The sequence below is a fragment of the Lissotriton helveticus genome, chromosome 4_1 (genome assembly GCF_964261635.1).
Source record: "Lissotriton helveticus chromosome 4_1, aLisHel1.1, whole genome shotgun sequence".
Lineage (NCBI taxonomy): Eukaryota > Metazoa > Chordata > Amphibia > Caudata > Salamandridae > Lissotriton > Lissotriton helveticus.
This window is the reverse complement of record NC_136063.1, coordinates 1,453,417,721-1,453,441,131: the sequence shown is the minus strand read 5'-3', so window position 1 is coordinate 1,453,441,131 and position 23,411 is coordinate 1,453,417,721. Positions and strand designations below refer to the sequence as shown.

At 45.8% G+C, this 23,411-nt stretch overlaps 1 protein-coding gene across 1 annotated transcript in view; it reads left to right on the top strand.

Annotated features, from left to right (window-relative positions):
* Window positions 1-21,914, top strand: part of DUSP22 (dual specificity phosphatase 22) — a 340,779-nt gene extending 318,865 nt beyond the window's left edge. Inside the window, exon 7 of the mRNA XM_078688030.1 lies at window positions 20,852-21,914. Within this exon, the coding sequence (XP_078544156.1) occupies window positions 20,852-21,043 (192 nt within the window). The 3' untranslated portion in view covers window positions 21,044-21,914. The remainder of the gene's footprint in view (window positions 1-20,851) is intronic.
* The last annotated feature ends 1,497 nt before the right edge of the window (window positions 21,915-23,411 follow it).

Below are 23,411 nucleotides of genomic sequence, written 5' to 3'. Positions count from 1 at the left end.
TTGACTGGTATCCGTTGAATAAGCTTAAAAGTTTGAGAATGCCAAAACACTCACCACAAGTGTCATTAACTTGTCCTTGTGTAGATAAAGAGTTGTCTAAAAAGACTCCAAGATTTTTTGCAGCCTTGGGCTCGGAAGCAGAGCCCAGTACAGTCGGCCACCATGAGGAATCCCAAATCAAATTTGCTCCACCGAAGAGTAAAATCTCTGACTTGTCAGCATTCAAATTAAGGCAATGGTCTGTCATCCGATTTGCTGTCTCCAAGAGGCAGTTTATCAGTCTTCCTCTAGTTTTGGCATGTCTTTCGCCTATTGATATCTCCCACTGTGTATCATCTGCATAAGAGCAGATATCAAATCCCCATCTTTTAACAATCTTTGCAAGGGAGTAGACAGACATCAAAAAGTGTCAGTCTCCAAGATGAGCCTTGTGGGGCTCCACAGTTAGGTGGTTGTGGACGTGATTTAAAGGGGCCAAACTGTACTATTTGTGTTCTGTTTTTAAGAAAGATGAAAAACCACTGTAGACTTTTAGAATGGAGTCCAATTTTGTACAATTTTTTGATCAATAAGCTGTGTGACTCAGTAGCAAAAGTCACAGAAAGATCTAGTAGTATTAGGGCTGAAGCTTTGCTCTGTTCTATTCGTAATCTAATATTGCCCAATACGGCAAGAAGGGTAGCCTCCGTACTATTTTTAGCTCGAAAATCTGTATGAGAGGAATCCAATAACTCGTTCTCCTCCAAATAAGTAGTCAGCGCATATTGACCAATTTCTCCAAAACTTTCGACATGTAAGGAAGCTGAGAAATTGGCTGATAATTACAGAGAATGGAGACATTAATGCTGCATTTTTTTTTAGCCAAAGGGATAACTAATGCGTTTATCAAAGAGCCTGGATATACTGCCTCAGATAATGGACAATTACATACCGGAGTCCTGTAAGGACTCAATAGAAGCTAGCCAATAATAGATCAAATGCGGGCACAGGTTCAAGTGGCAGCCAGATTTTAACACTCATCAATTTCTCCTCCTACTCTTCTGAGATAATAAACGTTTCCAGATGAGTAGTAGCATCGAAATTGGGATCTAGTTATTCCCAGTTAATCTCGTCTATTGCAGGTTGTGTTTTAAATGTGGACTATATTTTTATTTTTTTATCATTGAAGAATATACAGATCTCTTCACAATGATCTACAGATGGGGTGATTGACTTAGAGAGACATGTTGGATTAGGAAACTCTTTCACTATTTTGAAGAGTTCCTTAGATTAACTTCTATTGTCCTCAGTTCTTTTCACAAAATACTCTCTCTTCGCTTGTCTAAGTGCTTTGTGTTTAATTCATCCTTGTATATTTTTCTGTCCATTGTGTTTTTGGATTGTCTCCACCTGTGACTCAGTGGATTTACACTTTCTCTTAATTGTTCTCAGTTCTGGTGAATACCATTTTGCAGATGGCGATTCTCTGGTTGGATTTGTTATCTTCTGAGAGGCACAATTATCCAGGGAATTCGTAATGGCTAAACTTACTTTTTCTACATGATTAGCTAATGACGTCTCCTGAATGTAGGTGGGTGGTGAGAAATTGTTTGTGAATGTATCTAAATTTAAGGCTCCATGGTCTTTTTGAGCTTTTCGTGGATGCAATGCACTTTTTTATTCCTACAGGCAGATTGATAGAAAAAGAAATCAAAAAATGGTCTGTCCAAGTTAAAGGAAAGTATTCCAAATAATTTAGTGGATTGGATGTTTGAGAAAAGAAGATCCAATGAGTGTCCAGCTACATGGGTGTGTCAGGTGACCCTTTGTTTAAGTTGGATAATGTACATATCATTCTCTAATTGTCTGCAGAGAGAGTCCTGTCTGTTCAAAATGCAAATTAAAATTGCCAATACCTAAATATTTGTCATGTTGGTGGGCATCCTCAGCTGGAGAGGCGGGTACTTCCCAGCCAGGCGACTACAGCCATGGACGGAGGGAGACATACACAAAATGGAGGACTGTTACGAGGACGGGCCTTTTTTCTGCTTTCCATGATATGGTTGACGCCTCATCCCTACCCGAGTCCCAGTTCTTGACCTATGCTGCACTACAACGCTCCTTGGAGGCCCTAAGGAGGGCGGGGGGGGGGGTGACCGACAGACTAACTCACCAAAGCACAAGACTCTCCAAACATTGCTCACCTTTTGGGTGGCCGTAAACTTATATTATGGCTCTATAAATTCCTCCAATCAGTCACCGGGAACCTACTAGTGAGACAGAGGACCTATTGGGAAGGTGACATGGGGAGGGAAAAGAGCAACAGGGAATGGGCCAAGGAGCCTGAGCATCCTTACAGGGTATCTAGGAACTCCAGGCTCAAATATACACAGTATAAGTACCTGTACGTCACATACCTAACTCCGCACAGGGTGAATGTTATGGCTAATGAATTATAATGATTAATTAAAAGACCTGCCTTAGGATTGTGCGACGTGCACTTACCCGATAATATAACTTTCTTGACCACAAACGATTTCAGAAAATGACTTAAAGTACTTAAGTCCTTGACTCATTCCGGACAGAGACTCACCATGGTGAATGACTGCCAGTGCGTGAGGCACAATATCTTGTTTCTTAATGGGAGGTGATTAAGGGGAATGGGGCTCTCTCTGCTGGCCGAAGGAGGAAAATGGAAGTCAGTGCTGAAGTTAGCTGGCATCTAATGAATTTGATTCCTAATGGCAACTGTTCAGTAGAAATGATCATTGCTTGACCACTGTCATCTCTGGAATCTCACATTTCTTTTGGTGCACCCGGTGATGAATTGTGGCTCGCAAAGCTGCAAGTGTTTCCTAACATGCTTTCTTAAAATATAAAAATTATTTTATTCTTGTAAGCTGCAATCTGGCGTCTGCTGCCCTAACCAACTACATGTAGTACTTGGCTCTGTTCCGCGCTACAGAAATAACTATATATGGTGGCATCCACATTCCTTATTGATTGGAAATGTTTGTTTTCCTTAAAAATAAAAAAACTAATGAGTACATTCAGCACTAAAGCATTTCAGTGTCTTGAATGGTCGGACAACAAAGCATGGAAAAAGACATGGGGGATTTCCAGATGTCTCGTGCTTTTTTGCACTGATGTTAACAGTCATATCTGACCTCATTTGTATACATTTTAACCTAAATTGCTTTATCATGTACCAATATTAGCTCAGCTGTGTGCAGTGCCTAATGCAACTGCCAAACGCGTGGCCATTGAACATCTGTGTAAGCTGCGGATGTTGGGGTTAGACCACCCCAGGACACGATCATTGAACCTCTGCACCTGGGGATGTTGGGTCCGGGCACATGACCCTCGAACACCTGTGTCACCAGTGGAACTGGGCCCAAACCTCAAAACACGACCATTGAACTGTGTAACCCAGGGATGTTGAGTTCACAGCTAAATCTATAACAAATGAACCTCTGCCACCAATGGCTCCATACCACATACATATGACATGGTCACTGAATGTCAGTGTAACGGAAAAAAAACATCTATGGTACATAGGGATGGTCGTGTTCGAACTGTTTAAAGAAACGAGATTTTAAAATCTGTATAGTCAAGGAAGTGTTCTTCCCAAATACTGGTAACAGAGAAACATTTTCTCTGTTGGACAAATCTACTAGGGGCCTGAGGCGCAACTATAAATAAATGACTTGTTGATAGTTAATCTGAGCTGAAACGTTATCAATGGCACGAGAATTGACTGAGGGACAAATTGGGATATTTTATCTGCACCCGGATACTCAGCCAGCTGGAGTTTAGAGGAGCACACAGGGTTTAATTGAAAATGAACTTTTTCAGTCTTAGTGTCACTGTACAGGAGGAAGAGGACATTCACTGCTCAGATAAATTGACTATGGCTCAGTAATAAATGGTGCAAGTGCTGATGGTGTTTTTTATAAAGATGGTTTTATTAGGTTATAATCCCCACTGTTAACAACACAGATGTGGAGGGGGCGGGTCTCAAACTCCTCGCCCGATAGCACTATACACCCACAAGGTTGCATGTATTTAATAGCTCTAAATCAGAGCTGTACAAGAGAGGTCTAAAGTACTAGACCCAGCACTGCTATTTTACGGCTAAACAGACAATACTGCAGGGCTAGGGAACAGAACATCCCTCCCCCTATGGTATAATGGTGCCACCAACTGCGGAAGCTTCTAGTGATGGAGTTAATCTCCCATAACATCCAGGGGACCGAGAGAGAATTAGTAAACAACGAGCCCCACGGATGCGGTTCTAATCGGAGGACGCTAGGCTCCTTATGTGCCCAAGGTCCATGAGGGCTCTCCGGCTCCCCTCAAAGGTGCAATATATCAAGGGTCCACTCCACACTGAAGGCTCGGGTCCTCTGTCCTCTCAATTAGACATCACAGAGAGGTCGACGACAGCAGAACCTCTCATGGGGCCAGGACTTTAGAAGACCGCTAGGGGTGGGAGTTGGAAGAGGGCAGGGCCTCCGATTGTTTTCTTGAACTATTCATATAACTCCAGTAAAAAACGTTTCAGCTATAGGGTGAACAAACATTTCTTTATCTGTGGGACGTATTCCGACATTGTACAGACATTGTATTCAACAGGAAATAATAAATGGAGCTAAAGGAAAGATAGTAAAAACAGTATGTTAAGGGAGGCATGAAGGGCACTACCAACAATCCGTTTTCTTTCTTTCTGATTTTGTTGTCACTTGGAGTAGCTAGGAAATGGAGATGGTCGCAGGGCCAGGGCAGGGCAATTTGCCCATACTCAAACTTTGGGTTTCAATGTGAACTAGAGCAAATCCTAGAAATCCAAGTGACATAACACAGAGACACAAGTGGATTATAATATTGGCATAATGGTGGCATGTGCAAAAAATATTGTGGATTCCTCTATCCCTTTAGGTAATAGGAATACTTGCTCCAAAGTGTTGGAAGATGCCCTTACGGACAAATATTTTCAAAGGTATAGACCATGCTGATCTGCGCAGGAAAACGCAGCCTTCACTCACCGAGGGCCATGTCTGTGAGAGGATAAACAGACTGCCAGATGTGCTCCAGAGGAGCAAGGAAGGACTGTTGTTTTACCCACTACACCACCAGGGATAAGGACCCTAAACAAAACGTGAAGTGTACGTGTTAAACTTGTAGGAAAACTCAAGACTGCACTGCACCTGTACCTAATTCAAGCGTTTGCCCCAACTATTGGTGGGGTATCAGCAATCAATAGTTCTCCCATATGTGATTAACAGTAGGGAACTCAGCGGGTGGAACACCACAGGGGAAATCATAACCAGGTTCTTTCTTTTCTTAAAATAAGCACTGGGCTGGACATTGAAGCTATTGTGTCTATAGGTAGATTTTTTAGTTCAATGTGCAGGGGTGGTACTTATATGTGAAGGTGGGGTACTTCTATGTGGCCACGCTCCATCACTGCCCAGTCGGAACAATGCCCATGTGGGGCTTGATGCTATCATCTAGTAGTACGATGGAGCAATGCAATGAAAAATTTCTGGATCCAGTCTGGCACCTGGGGAATATTTCAAGGGTGAGGCATATGCAGTTAGAGTATCCACCACAAAGGTAAGAAACGATGTCATTCCGTGCAGTTAGTTTGCTTTCCCCGTTATTTTAGATTGTGTGTTCCTCAGATTGGTGCCCCCACTGTGCGCTCTGCTCACTCATAAGAGACCCCTGTGGTTGCAACTGTTTGTTACTGATGTGGAAGCACAGACTGCTAAAATCATGTGTCGATTGAGCTAGAAGTATAGCCTGGCTCTCACCAGTCTCTCTCCCCCCTTTAGTGAATGGGGGAGCACAAAATGCCCCCATCCCAGCCCACAGCCTCTCATGCCCCTTATGCTCTAATTACTTCTGACAAACCGGTCTTGCTAATTGCTAAAAGCAACTGTGCCCTCACTTAATCTCTCCTCGCCACCCAATATCCCTCCCACAATAGAACGGATTTTGGAAGAATCTGTTCCTAATGCTACATGAGGTTTGCCTGTTGCTTGCCAAGGGTGCCATACAGAGGATACCAGACTCGGAGGAAGGCAGGGTTCTATGACTGTTACTTCCTCATCCAGAAAAAGTGCAAGGGCCTGAGGCCTATCTTGCACCTCTGACCCCAAACGCCTTACCCCAGGAGGACATATTAAAAATGCTCACAGGCTGTGATCATTTCTGTCCAGGACCCGGGAGGTTCAGTAATGTCCTTGGACTTGCAGGACACTTATTTCATATACCAGTCCTGCAGCCCTGCAAGTGTTACCCGCAACTAGTGGGCCATAACCATTTTCAGTTTGCTGTGCTCCCCATCGACCTCACCCGTGCCCCTTGGGTGTACCCAAAAGTGAGGCCTGAAGTTTATTCCCGCACCTCGATGACTAGCTGCTAGCAGAGGATCTGAGTGCGCGAGAAGGCGCATATCTTCCAAACCTTTTTGACAGGTAAGTGGGGCCCAGTTGGTGGTAGGCCCTGAAGGTGATTACTAGGATTTTAAACAGTACCGTCTTGTGGATGGGCAGCCAGTGTAAGATCTTAAGTGCTGCTGATGCCTGGGCCATCTCAGCACGAGGCGGGCGGTGGCGTTCTGGACCATCTGCAGTCTATGCAGTACTGCTTTACTGGAGCCTGCATATAGGCTGCTGCAGTAGTCCAGACGGGAGGTAATGAGAGCCACCACTACTGTCTTTCTGGCTGTCAAAGGGAGAAGGTCAAAGAACCTTCTAAGGCCCTTGATTATACTAAAGCAGGACCCTGCCACAGTACCTGCTTGTTGTCTGAATGACAAAGCTTTGTCAAATCTAATCCCAAGGTTGTGGGCCGTCGTAATGGTGTTGGGGGCACTTCTGCATCTTGAGGCCACCATGATTTGGGGGAGAAAAGGTTTTGTTGACCAAATGGAAGGATTTCAGTCTTACCTGAGTTGCATTTGAGGTGGTGTTTTTTCATCCAGTCAAATGTGGAGGCAAGACAATCTCTCAGATTTTCCTCTGCCTTTGTTGTGTTGTTGTCCAGTACGAGGATGAGCTGAGTATCATCAGCATAGGATATAGTGCTGATGCGGAAAGATGTAATGAGTTCTATCAGAGGCGTCATATAAAGATTAAAAAGGAGTGGGCTCAGACTAGAGCCCAGTGGTACCCCTGTTTTCAATGCTTTTTCCACTGAGCAGTGGTTCCCTAATATCGTGACTTGCTTCCTGTGGCTGAGAAAATTTTTCAGCCATTCAAGAGCAGCTCCTGCTATTCCTGATTCTGCTAGGCGGCCAATTAATACGGTGTGCGAAACCGTATCAAAGGCCGCCGATAGATCGAGCAGAACCAGGACAGCCTTTTTACCTTGGTCCATGGCAGTCTTCAGTGTCTCCACTGTGTGTAATAGTGCTGACTTCGTGGAGTGTTTGGCTCTGAAACCCGCCTGGTTGGGATGTAGGATGTCGTTTTCCTCCAGATACCTCGTCAATTGTTTGTTCACTGCTGCTTCCGTAAGTTTGAAAAGAATTGGGAGCAGTGAAATAGGGCGGAGGTTTGAAAGCGTGGTGGGGTCTGTTAGGGGTTTCTTTTGCAGAGGTTTGACGGCGGCTAGTTTCCATTCAGATGGAATTGCGGCAGTGGCCAGGGATGAATTGATGATGGCATTTATACTCGGGTTTACGGTATCCACAAGAGCATGTAGCAGCAGAGGGGGACAGGGATCGAATGGGGAACCAGATTTGCTGGATAAGATGGCCTGACGGGTTTCCTCCAGACTGACTGGAGTAAATTCTTTTAACTGAAGCTTATCATTGTTGGGTATGATGGTTTCTGCAAGGGGCGACTCTGGTGGGTCGGGAAAGTCTTTGGTGAGGTCAGTTATTTTCTGTTCGAAGTAGTTCGCTATTGAGTTACATAATGAGAGCGAAGGAATGATCTCTTGTCTGAGAATTTTAGGATTCATAAAGTTATCGACTATTCTAAAGATTTCTTTCTGTTTGTTGTTCGAGGAGTTTATAGCTTCCAGAAAGTAGTCTTTTTTAGCGGTTTTAATCATTGTATGGTACTGACCGTTTTAAAGAAGCTCTTACCGTGAGGAGCTTTGTGGATGGTGGAGGACCTGCCCGCTTTTAGACCGGACCTTGGAGCCTGAACCTCGCCGCACCCGCTTCGCGGGTGCCGCAGCGCCAGGAACGAGTGGGGCTTCACGCTTGACCGGGAGGAAGTAGTCCAGGCACTGGGCTAAGGCTGACAGCGGGGCTGCCAGCGTAGCAGGGACTCCATATCCCAGGAGTCCCTGCGTGACCGTGTGACACCTTCCGGTCCGCTCTCCCTGTTGTCCCGCCCCCCGCCCTCTGGAGACCTTTTAAACCCTTACTCCCTTGCTTTCTGTGGGACCGTTTTAAAGAAGCTCTTACCGTGAGGAGCTTTGTGGATGGTGGAGGACCTGCCCGCTTTTAGACCGGGCCTTGGAGCCTGAACCTTGCCGCACCCGCTTCGCGGGTGCCGCAGCGGCAGGAACGAGTGGGGCTTCACGCTTGACCGGGAGGAAGTAGTCCAGGCACTGGGCTAAGGCTGACAGCGGGGCTGCGAGTGTAGCAGGGACTCCATATCCCAGGAGTCCCTGCGTGACCATGTGACACCTTCCGGTCCGCTCTCCCTGTTGTCCCGCCCCCCGCCCTCTGGAGACCTTTTAAACCCTTACTCCCTTGCTTTCTGTGGGACCGTTTTAAAGAAGCTCTTACCGTGAGAAGCTTTGTGGATGGTGGAGGACCTGCCCGCTTTTAGACCGGACCTTGGAGCCTGAACCTCGCCGCACCCGCTTCGCGGGTGCCGCAGCGCCAGGAACGAGTGGGGCTTCACGCTTGACCGGGAGGAAGTAGTCCAGGCACTGGGCTAAGGCTGACAGCGGGGCTGCGAGCGTAGCAGGGACTCCATATCCCAGGAGTCCCTGCGTGACCGTGTGACACCTTCCGGTCCGCTCTCCCTGTTGTCCCGCCCTCTGGAGACCTTTTAAACCCTTACTCCCTTGCTTTCTGTGGGACCGTTTTAAAGAAGCTCTTACCGTGAGGAGCTTTGTGGATGGTGGAGGACCTGCCCGCTTTTAGACCGGACCTTGGAGCCTGAACCTCGCCGCACCCGCTTTGCGGGTGCCGCAGCGCCAGGAACGAGTGGGGCTTCACGCTTGACCGGGAGGAAGTAGTCCAGGCACTGGGCTAAGGCTGACAGCGGGGCTGCGAGCGTAGCAGGGACTCCATATCCCAGGAGTCCCTACGTGACCATGTGACACCTTCCGGTCCGCTCTCCCTGTTGTCCCGCACCCCGCCCACTACGGTCCCTATATCCCAGGTCTAACCTCCCGCAGCGCGGGACGCAGCCCGGGGCGCGCGGGACGCAGCCCGGGGCGAAGACCGGGCAAAGAGCGGGCCGTTTGAGGCCGTGAGAGGACTGGACTGGGCCATCCCCTTGTTTGATTTGTTATCAAATATTTAGGTATTATTTGTATTATACTCTAATATTAATTATGTGCACACGGGGTACTCGTAGCAAAACGGCAAAGGGAGGGCAAAAACCCAATGGGACACTCGACGATTTCATTACCAAAACTAACACGGCTATTGATAATTAAATCTGTAAAATGCAACATAGAGTATCAATAGAGTTAGAAGCAGCGCGAAGATTATCCCAGGACCTAGCATTTTCTAAGAAATCATCTCTAGGCAACATTGCCTTGGCAAAAACTCCTGATCGTTTGTCAGGTCCCCGGCCATTGATAATTAAGGCTGATATCCATCACCTCTTACCAAACCCTCCTCCTTTGGAGCTACCATCTACTCCTTTGTCGACATCTTCTAAGTCAAACCAAATCTTGGTGTCACAAACCTCAGGCCCAGACTTAGGTATTCCAAAACAATTTGATATGATAAAGCAGCCGGCTAGTATTAATAAAAGAGACGCTGCACGTATAAGAAAACGTCTTGCTAGATCAGCTTATGCCCGGAAAAAGGCCAAAATTGCGAGGGCACATTTCTTCAATAACCGACGTCTCCTGGCTTTAAATAGAGCAGGCACTAATGTTCCGCAGGCTATTACCTGCCCCACTGGTGTGGAAAATGGTGTCAGTATAGACAGTGTAGCTTCAAATCCAATTTTGGGGGAATCACTCCCAAATCTTGTTGAGGGAGTCCCCGAGGGTCCGTTAGGTGAGTCTGGTAAGCCACAGGGGGATGATGACGATGATTTCCTCAAAATCGTATGGGACACATTGAAAAAGCTTTTATCCCCCCTCGAACTCCGACTCTCCCGCATAGAAAATAATTTATTAGAAATGGATAAAACAATCGTCACTCTAGCAAGTCTTAGCTTAAAGCAGATGGAGGCAAATACTCTACAGGGCGTTGAGAGCATTCCCCAGGCTCCAGTTGTGGCCACATCGGCCCCGCCCCAGCCCAACCCTAAACCTATACCCAAACCCCGTACAAAGGATTGTTACCCTATAGTCAACAATCCCCAATCTACTGTTTCAATCCCCTGCCCTCCTCAAGGTACAGCACCCAAAAAACTGGGTTCCCAGGTCATTGCCCAGCAGTCAAATAAGGGTGCGAACCTACGTACATATTCTGAGGGACCTAGAAATGGTAATAGACACAACTTTCGTGGGGGCTATATAGATTTACCACCCGATGCCAAGCCTTATGTTGCAGTGTTGACTGGTGTGCCCGTTTTGGAGCCTCCATCTCAGGAGAATCACTGGTCACTAAAGAACAAGGTTATTTACTGGCTTAATACTAATAGACAACTACCGAACCACCTTAGAAGCAACATCTTAATGGTTCGTAGAGTACCCTGGGTAGGCCCCTCTTATAAGTCTATCTCGGGTGATTGTATTATTATCTCCTTTGCAGACCCAAGTACAGCTCAACATCTATGCTCTTGGGATGCATATGGCGATAACTCTGGTATCATTGTCAAGCCACTTACCTTCTTTTACCCCCCCACGTCAACACACAAACTTTGGAGGGAACTGGTCAACAGTCCAAAAAAACACGCGGGGTGGACGAAGGGAAGGTTGGCAGGGACAAAATGGTTGGTGGGAAGGGGTTCCCACCTCTAATAGGTTCGGTTGTTTGGAAGAAGTCGATTGACTTTGGAGGGTTAACGCTCCAGCTTACAATCTTGAACCCATCCCCATCCCTATCCCAGTGATTTCTGCCTCTACCCCTCTAGAAGATTGTATAGATAATGTTGCCCCCATAGAAGGATCATGTCCCGTCCCAAAACCTGAAATTAGGTTCATCGTCCCTAATCCAATGGATTTAAATGTTGATTCTGATTTACCCTTGGAAGGTACACATTCTGTCTCAAACCCAGTAATTGGCCTCGTTGGGACTAGGGTTGAAGATGTAAGCTTATCTGAGGCAACACCTATTAGAGATCTAGTGGGTTCGCTCAAGGTGGTATCCTGGAACATAGCTGGGCTAAGGGGACGTCTGGATAACGACGACTGGGGCGATTTTATCGATTCCTATGATATTGCTATTTTTCAGGAAACTTGGGCGACTACCCCCCTTTACAGAGCAGGCTATCTGAACCACACTAAACCTGCTATGCAGGGCCCTAAGGGTAGAGCTTCCGGAGGCTTGGTGGTGTGGATTAGAGACTCCTTGGAATATCACCCCTCAGAAATTAAGGTAGACAACAAAGACATACTATGTATTAATCTTAGCAAGGGCAAGAATGATAGTATAGTACTGATAAACATCTATGCCCGAGGTAACCAAGGTGGTCGTAAACAATCGGTTCTGAATGACCTAGATTGGCTTCTTGGGAAATTTAGTCGTGACACTTTTGTCCTAGTGGCAGGGGACTTGAATTGTTCATTTGAACCCATTCTTAGCCTGGCCGAAGATGTGGGAGCGGATGAGGACATTGTCTGGAACATCCCTCCTCTATCTATAGTTAAGGGTGTTAGGGGAACGGAGGCGGCTCTACACTGGTTGGGACTCTGTATGGAGTGGGGGTTGAGGGCAGTGAACGGCCGCACTCCCTCTGATAAGTTCGGTAACCCAACCTTCGATAATGGGACTAGTGTGAGTCGAATCGACTACTTTCTAGTAAAAGTAGATTTTTGGACATTTGTGATAGATATGGAGGTAGTGATAAGGCCAGAGAGCGATCACAACCCCCTCTCATTGGGCCTTAGGGTACCCGACTTGGGTGTTGGACATCCTGCAACTTCTTGCCCGACTTCTGAGATTATCTTGTGTAATAACAGAAGACGGGTTAAATGGCCTAGGGTTCTAGCAGATCCCCTGCTCACTAAAGAAATAGAGGCAGTAGCACTAAGAACACTGAGTGAGATGATGGACTTACCATCCCCTTGTGGGGTTGAGTCTATGTTTATTAACTTACATGAAAATTGTTTTTCCGAGCTAAAAGGTTTACTTACAAAGCCGCCGAACAAAAAGGAAGTTAAAGTCCACAAAAGGTGGTATAATAAGTGTTGTAGGGAAGTCCAGAATAAATTAATAGTAGCTGTCAAATCCAGGATCTCTAATAATATTAAGAACGCTAGGTTAAACTATAAACAGGTCCTATGGAAAGCCAAGAGGGAATGGGATGACTCTTACTGGTCAGAACTACTCCTGGCGTGCAATTCGTCTAACCAAACAAAGTTTTGGGAGATTGTAAAGTGGGGCAGGGATCCAGAGTCCCAAAAACCCGTTAACCATGTCTCTGCGCAGGACTGGGTGGTTTTTTACACTGCCCAGTTTAATGATCCAAATGCCGTGCTTGTCACAGTAAACAAGCCCGTACCAGGGCTTCCACTTTATAATACTGGGGCTGCACCAACCTTTTCCTTCTCAGATACTGAGCAGGCTCTTGATTCTGTTCAGGCAGGGAAAGCACCGGGTTTAGATGCCATTCCCGCAGACCTCTTCAAATCGAACTATGATATATGGGTCCCTTACATAACTTTGCTAGCCAATGCAATCGCATCAGGAGCTAGGATCCCACAATCCTGGAAAGGGGCTGAGATTTTGCCAATATTTAAAAAAGGGGATCGCTCACTGCCTAATAATTATCGCCCCATAAGCCTGATCGACTCACTTCAAAAAATAGTCTCCAGAATGGTTCTTGCAAGAATTCAGGGATGGATAGAGCAGGAAAACATACTATCCCCATGCAAGCTGGGTTTAGATTGGGCACTAGCACCATAGATCAGGTGTTTAGATTTACGATGCTTTATTGGAAGGTGGTTTTTTTGGGTGATGGGGTTATTTATGCCGCATTTGTAGACCTGAAGTCGGCTTTTGATTTGGTCCCTAGAGTAAAACTTTGGGACTCCCTAAGACTTATGGGCCTACCCGCTGAACTCCTTGAATTAGTTGTGAGATTACATGAGGACAACTTTGCTCGGGTGAGGTGGGGCAAGCAGGGCCAGGTGACCGACAGCTTCCCGGTAAAACGCGGGGTGCGCCAGGGATGCGTGTTGGCCCCCACCCTGTTTCTCCTCTTCATCAACCAGGTTGTCAATTATTTCACTAACTTTCAGACTGATGCACCTGCACTGGGAGGGTCTAAATATCCAATGTTAATCTTTGCAGACGATACTCTGCTTCTTTCTAAAACCCGTAGTGGGTTGCAATCTGCCCTTAATAGGTTCGCAGAGTTTTGAAGGTTAAATGATCTACAGATCAATGTAGATAAAACTAAATTTATGGTTTTCAGTAATAAAACCCCAATCACAAGCTCTGTAAGTTTGAACGGTGTTTTGATTGAACAGGTGAAGGCTATGACTTACCTAGGTGTGACCCTCGATTATCAACTTAGTTGGAAACCCCAGATCGAGGCATTAAACCTAAAGTTTGCTCGTCTCACGGGTTGTCTATTAAAGGAACAGAAGAAATCCTTAACCAAACGTATTACACCTGTTTTAAAGATATATGAGGCCAAGATTAACGCAGCTACCCTTTACGGGGCTGATATCTGGGGTTATAAGGATCTGTCTGTTCTGGTTACAGCCCAGAATAAGTTTTTGCGGAATCTGGTAGGGCTCCCCCAGTCCACACCTATCAAACCATTGCTGTTAGATCTAGGCTGCAAACCCCTAAATGAGATGGCTCGGTTTCGCTTGGCAGCTCTTTGGCGGCGGCTATGGACGACTCCAGAGCTTAGCCTTTTTGCCCACGAATTGGGGGAGGTAAAATCATTGTGGGGTGCCCATAGAATCCCCTGGCTCCGAGAGATCAAACATGTTTTGCATGTAATGGGCCTTCCTGAACTGTGGATTAACCCGGAGAGCACCATCTTCCCCTCCAAAAAAGATTTTAAAGACCAATTTTGGGCATCGGTTAAACCAACTGCAGTTGCACACTCAGCAGATAATAACCTAACAGGGCAATTCTTGACCCACAAATTGACACCTTTTTTGGAGCCGTATTGGGACATGATATGTAAAACCCTAGATCGTAAACTATACCACCAGTTTCGTGTAGGGTCCCTCCCCGTTAATTCTTTTACTGTAAAGTGGGCGGGGAATGTTAACAACAAATGTCCCTGGTGTCCAGAACATGTGGAAAGCATTGGCCATCTGTTTTTTGCCTGCGCAGCCTATCGAGCTCCACGCCTAAGATGGTTGAAACCTTTGTGTATTAGATTGAATAGTGGGGGACACCTTGAAGCATTGCAGAAGTTTCGTAACATTAGATCTGAGTTCGCTGTGGTTTGTGTGGCCAAGTTTCTTGGAGGGGCGTGGTTGATTCGCACCAGGAAAATGCATACCGTTTAAATCATATAATACTGTATGAAGGTCTTTTTATTCGTAAAGTCTTTATTGATTGTTTAATAATTTCTTTTATATTAGGTTTTATGAATGTTATTTTTTTTTTAACATGTAATGAATTATATGTTGTCTTTTATGAATTTTACTTCGACATAAAGACATATTGACCTGACCTGGTACTGCTTCCTAGAAGTTTTATAGATGTTGAGTTCTTCTTTTTCATAGGTACGACGCCATTTCCTTTCCAGGGTTTTTACCTCTTCTTTTTGTTTCTCCTTTAAGGGGAGGGAGAACCAAGGGGCAGACCTTTTATTCCGCTTTTTGCTCGCTTTATTTGAGTCCGCTGGCCCACAGAATTCTGTGACCCATTGACAGAAATTATTATAATCTGTTTCAGTATTTCCAGTCAAGAGGGGTTTAGTCTCCTCAGCGATGAGGTACAGGTTGGGAGTGTCCCTGATCTTTTTCCAGTCTTTCTTTGTCTGGACTTCGATTTTCATATGGTTCGTTTTGATCCCTTTCTTATATACAGTTAATTTAAAGGGGACTAGCCAATGGTCAGTCCAGGTCTGAATGCGGGGGGATTCAACTGACAGGGTTTTGGTATTAGTGCAGATACAGTCTAAGATATGTCCCGCTTTGTGTGTGGGTTCTTTGGTCAGTATTGTGAGTCCCAGGACATTAGTTAGGTCTCTTAGCCATATTGTGTTGGGGTCCTCAGCTTTATCAAGATGGAAATTTGGTTGCCTAGTACAGTGAAGTTGGCGAATTTGAGAGTGAGGTTACTGAGTGCTTCTTCAAAGCTTTCCAGAAAATCATACCTACCCCGAAAACTTCTGGTTTTCGGGGTAGGTAAGTCACCCGGTGAAGATCAAAGGGCCAGCTCCACATCAACCTTCTGTCTAGAGCTACAGGCCATTCAACTGGACCTGGAGACTTTTCTGTTGTCCATCAGGGGGAGGCTGGTGCAAGTTCTCATGAACCACACCACTGTTGTGTGATACTGTAACAAGCGGGGCAGTGTAGGGGTCCTGGGTCCTTTGCAAATAGGCTTTGCATTTCTGGAGAATGCTAGAACACCAGGACATCTTCCTTGTCCCCAGCCAGCAGGCCAGGGGTGCACTGATTGCCAGAGCAGATGAACTGAGCAGACAACTGGCAGATCATGAGTGGTGCCTACTTCCTGAGGTGCTGCAGGGTGTTTCCGACCAGTGGGAAGATCCCAGGCTAAATCTTTTCCCCACAGTTGAACACACTGTGTCAACTATTTTGTGTGTTTGTGACGCATTTCAGCTGGAATGGAAGTGGAGGAGTGTGGCTCAATGGTTAAGGCGGCAGACCCTGATGCAGAGTTCTGGCCAGGGAACAGGGTTCGATTCCGGTCTCGGGCTCAATTCCCTCGGACATGTTAATTCTCGCCTCGGTGCCTATTCTAATCACGGGCCCCACGCTGCAACTCTGGGCAATAGCTTGCTTAGCCTCCACACCGGCCCCAACAGCGCTAAGGATGCCTTGCTTCACCCTGGGGGTGCCCAGGAGTGGACACTTCACAGGGAAAGCCAGGAGGGGTTCCACAGCGGTATGAGTATCAGCGCCAGGGAGACGAATAGGCGACACCGCAAGGTGACCGTCTGGTGACAGTGCGCTCTATAAGTACCATGACATTTACATTTACATGGAACAAGAGACTCCTTTATGCCCTCCCACCACGATTTTCTCCTGCCCAGCGTTTTGAAGGACATCAAGAAGGACCAGGCTCAATTCATCCTAATGGCACCAGACTGTGCCAGGAAATTGTGGTGCATGGAACTCCTGAGCATGGGCGTCTGTCCTCTGATCAGGCTACCACTTCAAAAGGATTGCATGTCTGAGTAGCAGTACAAAAGGAGAGGGGTCCCAGTACGTAATAAACAGTGTTAAATCAAAATTGTGCAAATATAAACAAAACTACATATATTGGATCAACACACTTGTTATTTAATCACAGTGTGTTTTGGAATACAGAATGTCATGAATATATTGTTTCAACATCCTTATAAAAGATTGGTGCCCCAGGAGATGAGAAGGTGAGGAGGGATGGGTAGTGAAGTGGGGTAAAAAGTTGTGCGAGTTTAGAACACAGTAAATAAAGTTACACAGTTTGAAGGCTAAACATAAGTGCAATTACTAAAACCTGGCTTCACCATAGAGTCCGGTACAAAGAGAAACATCCAATGTTCATATATCATTAGATACGACACCATGCTACATGCGCTTGTAGGTATATCTTGTATATTAGTTGCGCAGACTGATGGCAGGTTGTAAGGTCCGTCGACGTTTCAACCCCAGATAAATACGTAGGCAACCGTTGGGCCTTAAAGCAGGGTCTTCATCAGGACGGGGGGGGGGGGGGTGGCGGGGCAAGTAACTCTAAGAAAAATAATGGGTGGTTGGAAACCCTGACAAAATGGTCTGAATCAAATAATGTCAAGAAAGTGGCCCGAGGGCATTTACCATGGGGGAAGCATCCAAGGTTGGGCCAGCCGGCTCCAATCCCAGCGGGACGCAAATTAGTCTACAAAACATGAAAGTACAATGTAATATCTATGTACAGTGTGGAAAGGGTGAAATCACTAACAAGCTCAGTGATCTGACAAATAAATAATCACTGGGCTCAATATGAAAAAATCTCCACACATAAATGAATAATAGAAGTGGTATGGCCGCCATGAAGGTCGGTTGTATTACTGCAAGAAATAAAACACAAACATGGAGGGAACTACATTAGTCTCGGGAAAATAGTGCGGAGATAAATTACTCTAGTCAGAGTGGCCCCTAAATAACTCACATGTGGATTGTAAAACAATCGCTCCTTAGATAACACGATGCCGTCATACGGGTCGGCAAGATCTGTGGAGAAGGGAGTCAAGAAGAAGGAATCTGGCATCAGAATCAAGTAATAGTGAAAGTCAAAAAACAAACTCACAGCCGAGCTAACCCCTATGTAAAAAATACGCTGCAGTTTACAAATACCTCTAGCGAGGGCCGCTGAATGGGGTGTCATGTCCCGCATCCGCCGTGAAATGAGCAGTCACCAGCGGTTCGGGCTACAGCGATTAAAAAGAGAACGCATCGTGAGCAGCAGGGCGGGATCCTCAACCCTATTCTAAGCAGCTTACACTTCTGTATGTTGAGATTTAGCAGCGGCAATTGACTGCTTTCACTTTGCTGGCTGAAGTGGTGGATGGCATCCTTGCCACCATACACTCCTCCACGAATTAATCTATGCCGGACACTGGGATACATTTTTTAATCTGATGTTCTTTTAATTGTGTACAGTACTTGCATAGCGCTTAGGTAAACCCAGGGCTCTTCCAAGCGCTCAGAGTGGGCCAGAGGTCTCATGCTAGTAACAGCCATTGCGTTTTTTGAGAACTGCTAAACAAACAACGCGCTGCTTGTGTGATGTGTAAATTAATCTGCGTGCCTGTTTTTTTTAACAGAGCAGCTATGGGTGTTCGCCTGTTTCTAAGCGCTATTAAATGTGTCCTCTTAGCTAATAGAGATACAGGGAGATAGCAGTAACCAGAACTAAGTCAATAGGGTCAAGTGGGAAATCCAGTGCTAGAATTCAGATGTGTTTTGTCTCACAGCCGCGGCCCCCCTTCGGATGGTCTGGGAGACGAGCAGGGTATTATCAACGGTGTCCCGGGGGTCTCAGTTTTCGTAGACTCTCTCTCTGAGAGAGAGAGAGAGAGAGAGAGAGAGAGAGAGAGAGTGTGAGAGAGTGTGTGAGAGAGTGTGTGAGAGAGTGTGTGTGAGAGTGTGTGTGAGAGTGTGTGAGAGAGTGTGTGAGAGTGTGTGAGAGTGTGTGAGAGTGTGTGAGAGTATGAGAATGAGAATGCAGTCACCCTTCCCTTAACCCCTGTTAAATAAATTCTTTCGGCGGTGACTTGGGTGTCGGCGAGTGCTGTTCGAAACATACACGCAAGCAGACACACTATATGTATTTAAAAAGTTCAAAACGCCGCCAAACAAATACATTTGTCATTTAGGGAACACCATTTTAAATGACGGGGTCAATATTAGCGCATACAGTTTAATATTACTTCAGTGAATGCATTTTTTCTCAGTCAGTCCTGTGCTTAAAAACTATTAGCAGTGGCACGTAATTTAAAATCTGAGCTCTCGCTATACGTTTGTACAAAGCTTAAAATAAGTCCGCACCTGGTTTATTATACCACTATCAGTGCAGAGTAAGAGTGAATGCAGTGTGAGTGCCAAGTGAGTGCTGAATGAGAGTGAGTGCAGAGTAAGTGCAGATTGAGAGTGAGTGCAGAGTGAGAGTAAGTGCAGAGTGAGTGCAGAGTGAGAGTTAGTGCAGAGTGACAGAAGTGAGTGCTGAATAAGTGCAGAGGGAAAGTAGAATGACTGCAGAGTGAGAGTGAGTGAGTGCAGAGTGTGAGTTAGTGCAGAGTGCATGCAGAATGAGTGCAGAATGACAGTGAGTGCAGAGGGAGTGCTGAGTGTAGAGTGAGTGCACAGTGAGTGCAGGGTCAAAGTGAATGCAGATGCAGAGTGAGTGCAGAGTGAGGGCAGGTGCACAGTGAGTGAGTGCAAAGTGAGAGCAGGTGCAGAGTGAGTGAGTGCAGAGTACAGAGTGAGTGCAGAGGGAGCGCAGGTGCAGTCAGTGCACAGTGAGTTCAGCTGCAGAGTGAGTGCACAGAGAGTGCAGGGGCAAAGTGAGTGAGTGCAGAGTGAGGGCAGGTGCAGAGTGCACAGAGAGTGAGTGCAGAAAGAGTGAGTGCAGAGTACAGAGTGAGTGCAGAGAGAGTGAATGCAGTGCGAGTGCAAAGTGAGTGCTGAATGAGAGTGAATGCAGAGTGAGAGTAAGTGCAGAGAGAGTAAGTGCAGAGTGAGAGTGAGAGCAGAGTGTGAGTGAGTGCAGCATGACAGAAGTGAGTGCAGAATAAGTGCACACTGAAAGTAGAATGACTGCAGAGTGAGAGTGAGTGAGTGCAGAGTGTGTGCAGAGTGCTTGCAAATTGAGTGTAGAGTAACAGTAAGTGCAGGGTACTGAGTGCAGAGTGAGTGCTGAGTGAGTACAGGGGCAAAGTGAATGCAGTTGCAGAGTGAGTGCAGGGTGAGTGCAGAATTAGTTTAGAGTGAGAGTGAGTGTAGAGTGAGTGAGTGTAGAGTGAGTGCAGAGTGAGAGGCAGCAGAGTGTGAGTGAGTGCAGAATAAGTACAGACTGAAAGTAGAATGACTGCAGAGTGAGAGTGGGTGAGTGCAGAGTGTGAGTTAGTGCAGAGTGCATGCAGAATGAGTGCAGAATGACAGTGAGTGCAGAGGGAGTGCTGAGTGTAGAGTGAGTGCAGAGTGAGTGCAGGGTACTGAGTGCAGAGTGAGTGCTGAGTGAGTACAGGGGCAAAGTGAATGCAGTTGCAGAGTGAGTGCAGGGTGAGTGCAGAATTAGTTTAGAGTGAGAGTGAGTGCAGAGTGAGAGTGAGTGCCGAGTGAGTGAGTGTAGAGTGAGTACATAATAAGTGCAGAGGGAGAGTGAGTGCAAAATAAGAGAGAGTGCAGAGTGAATCCAAACTGCAGAGTGAGTGTAAGTGCACAGTAAGTGCAAAATAATTGTCAGTGCAGAGTGCGTGTAGAGTGAACACAGGTGCAGAGTAAGTGCAAATTGAGTGCAGGTGCAGAGTGAGTGCAAGTGCAGAATGACTGCAGAGTGAGTGTGACAGAAGTGACTGCAGCGTGAGTGTGACTGCAGAGTGAGTGGAGAGTGCAGGTGTAGAGTGAGAAAGGGTAAAGACAAGAAATTGCCATCAGTGCACAGTAGTGGCGCTTAATGCGGCTCGCCGCCATGATTTCCTGGGCAATATGGCGTCACCACGCAGCTGCATGACTCCACGTTTCAGCACACAGCAGCACTTCTACAAAATTCTCCAGATCCAGTCTGGCCCCTAGGGGTTTTTGTAAGTTGAGGAATCTGCAGTTGGATAGCATATCCACCAGACAGAGCATTACCAAAGGTAAAGTAACATGTAGATTTGAATGTCTTCTAATTATATACATTGTTTTGTCCTTTCAGTTACGGCTCTGGCTTAAAGAAACCTATGGAGAAAACTCTTTAGAAGATGCAGAGGAGGCCAAGAACCTGCTGAGTAAATATAAGGAACAGCAGCAAGCGGAACCACAGGGACCCGGAGCTGGGCGACCTTGGAGCAGCAACTTCACATCATTATCCTCCTTGTCTTATAGCACATATACTACAGAAACCTAAGTTCCGGAAACCTTGTAACCTGTCACTCCTCTTTATCTGCTTAAACTATTTAAAAATGCCAGTATCTTTTATAGACTATGGGTGGGACTACCATTTGGGTTTGGTGAACAAAAGTGTCTCCTTATGGTGGTACTGTGTGAATTGTGACTGCCGAAACACATTTTACAGTGTGTGGCTGCCTCTGATCACCTCAAGGTAGTCTTTTAGTAAGGAAGCTACCTGCACCATGTTCCTCGTCACTTCCTCTTAAGTCCACTAGTTTGTAACTTTCACACGTGTACACCACAGGAGCACACAAAGTCCTCCACAAAGAATAGCCTTAATGGGGTGTAGCACTCTATGGAATTGAGCGTTTGCTATAGTTGTACAATTGACCTTGGCTACCTCAAAAATGTGCACAGTGCCGTTGTTGCTACTTTCGACTACTTTGCCTTGAAATTAACTAACGTATCATGACCAGCTCCAAGGAGCGCTTTTTATTCAGGTATTGCAGGACCGATTTCATTTCATGAACTGTGAGATCAACATTTGCTCAAAGTATTTAAGTCTCGAGGTAAAGACTGGGGTTTTACTTAAATTATTTGTTCCAGGAAACAAAAAAAGTGGTATTGGTAAGAACCGGCAACAGCAAATTGCCCTGTTGTGTGTTTTTTAAGACTAGTCTAGATTTGCCAGATAAGATGATGAAGACATTAAATTAAGGAAGACACGTTGTGGCCGATTATGTTAGAAATCATTTTAATAATCCAACTATGGTCAAAGGGTCTCAATTTATTTACAAAAGCTCACAAATCGTTTCTTTGCACTAAAGTGTTTGATCCAAGTGTTTCTTCAGTATGTCTCCTTGTTGAATAAATGGATATTTCACGTATATTAATCGTATGCACTTATTTGAAAATCGTAAATATCCGGGTAACGGACCACCCAGATGCTGATGACGCCATGGGACTCGACTATTGTTGCAGCTATAAAACTGCATTTTGTTTTGACCTAATTAAGAAATGTAAAGTGTATCTGTTTCCTGATGGTAATTAGGGGCTTTCAGTATGAAAAGGTATGATTTTACAGTTGAAAGGGAAGGATAATAAATAAAGCTCTGAAAAATGTGGGAGAAAGATCGTAATAAAATAAAATTTCAAAATAACTAAAGAAACTCCAGAACTAAAGTGTACCTCGGAGAGACCATGGCACAGAGCCAAACTGGGCCAGACCACATCGGCAAGCCTGTAGACAGAGATACTTCAATCAGCTTCCAAATCGTGTTAAACCGGACACCATCCCATTCAAATTATAGCCTTGGAACCCGAAGTATCGGGCTCTACCGGCCATTAAAGGTCTGCTACATCGTTTAACAAGGAAGTGGGCCATTAATGGCTGGTATAGCCCGCTCCAGAGGGCTCTAAGGCTATTCGATCATTCCAGCCCTAGAGTGCAGAATGTTAAATTTTGTTAAAGCAAAGGCCTCTCTGAACCCGAGGGGGTTTAAATCCCCTTGGGCTCCGAGGGGCCTTTGTTCACAGCAACAGGTGTGAAATGAAAAAGCATTGGAATGTTGCTCTCTGGGCTTCTACTAGCCATTAGAAGCCTGGCGCACTCCATTGTCTTCAATGGAGCGCTCAACATTCCAATGTTCTAATAAAAGTAAGCCACTCTGTGGCCATAATATTCCTGCAGTGTCTTGTAATTGGGCCATAGTAGGACGTTCTGTCCTTTTCCAGTGGAAACCTATTTATAGCTTGGCCACCGAGAGACCTTGCCAGAGTAGAAACCCGTTATCGTTTCACATGCTCCACACACTATGGGCTCTAAGATCCAGGAGCACCATCTCTGAAATTGATAACTTAACGTCTATAGTGGCCCTAACTGTAACGATGGAGTCCACAGGCAAGTAGGAAAAAAACAGGCTTATTCCAGGTTGAAATACCGAAGGTGTGGAGCAGACAAGAAACACAGCCTTCCTTACTCCTTCCTCTAAGCAACGCCTCCAGGGTTCCAGTCCCCAAAGGAATCTGTAACCCTCACAGGAGCACACTCAAGGGAATGGCACACAAATTATAACAAGAATACAAATGATAACATGACATTACAAAATTCATGGTAAACATGGTGCAAGGATAATTATACCAAACACAACTCTAACCTCCTTCCAAAAATGGATACTTTTAGATAGTGCCACCATAAATGCAGTGTGTTTACATTCATTCTACATCGCCACCAGGCGTTTGAACTCAGTGAGCGATACATACAGTGTGTCATGATGTCATTGTGCCATGGAGTATAGAAGAAAGTGGGAGACCCAATATACCCTTGGGCGATCAATGTATTAACAGGTAAGAATGCCTACAAGGGATTTATTACAGCACACTCA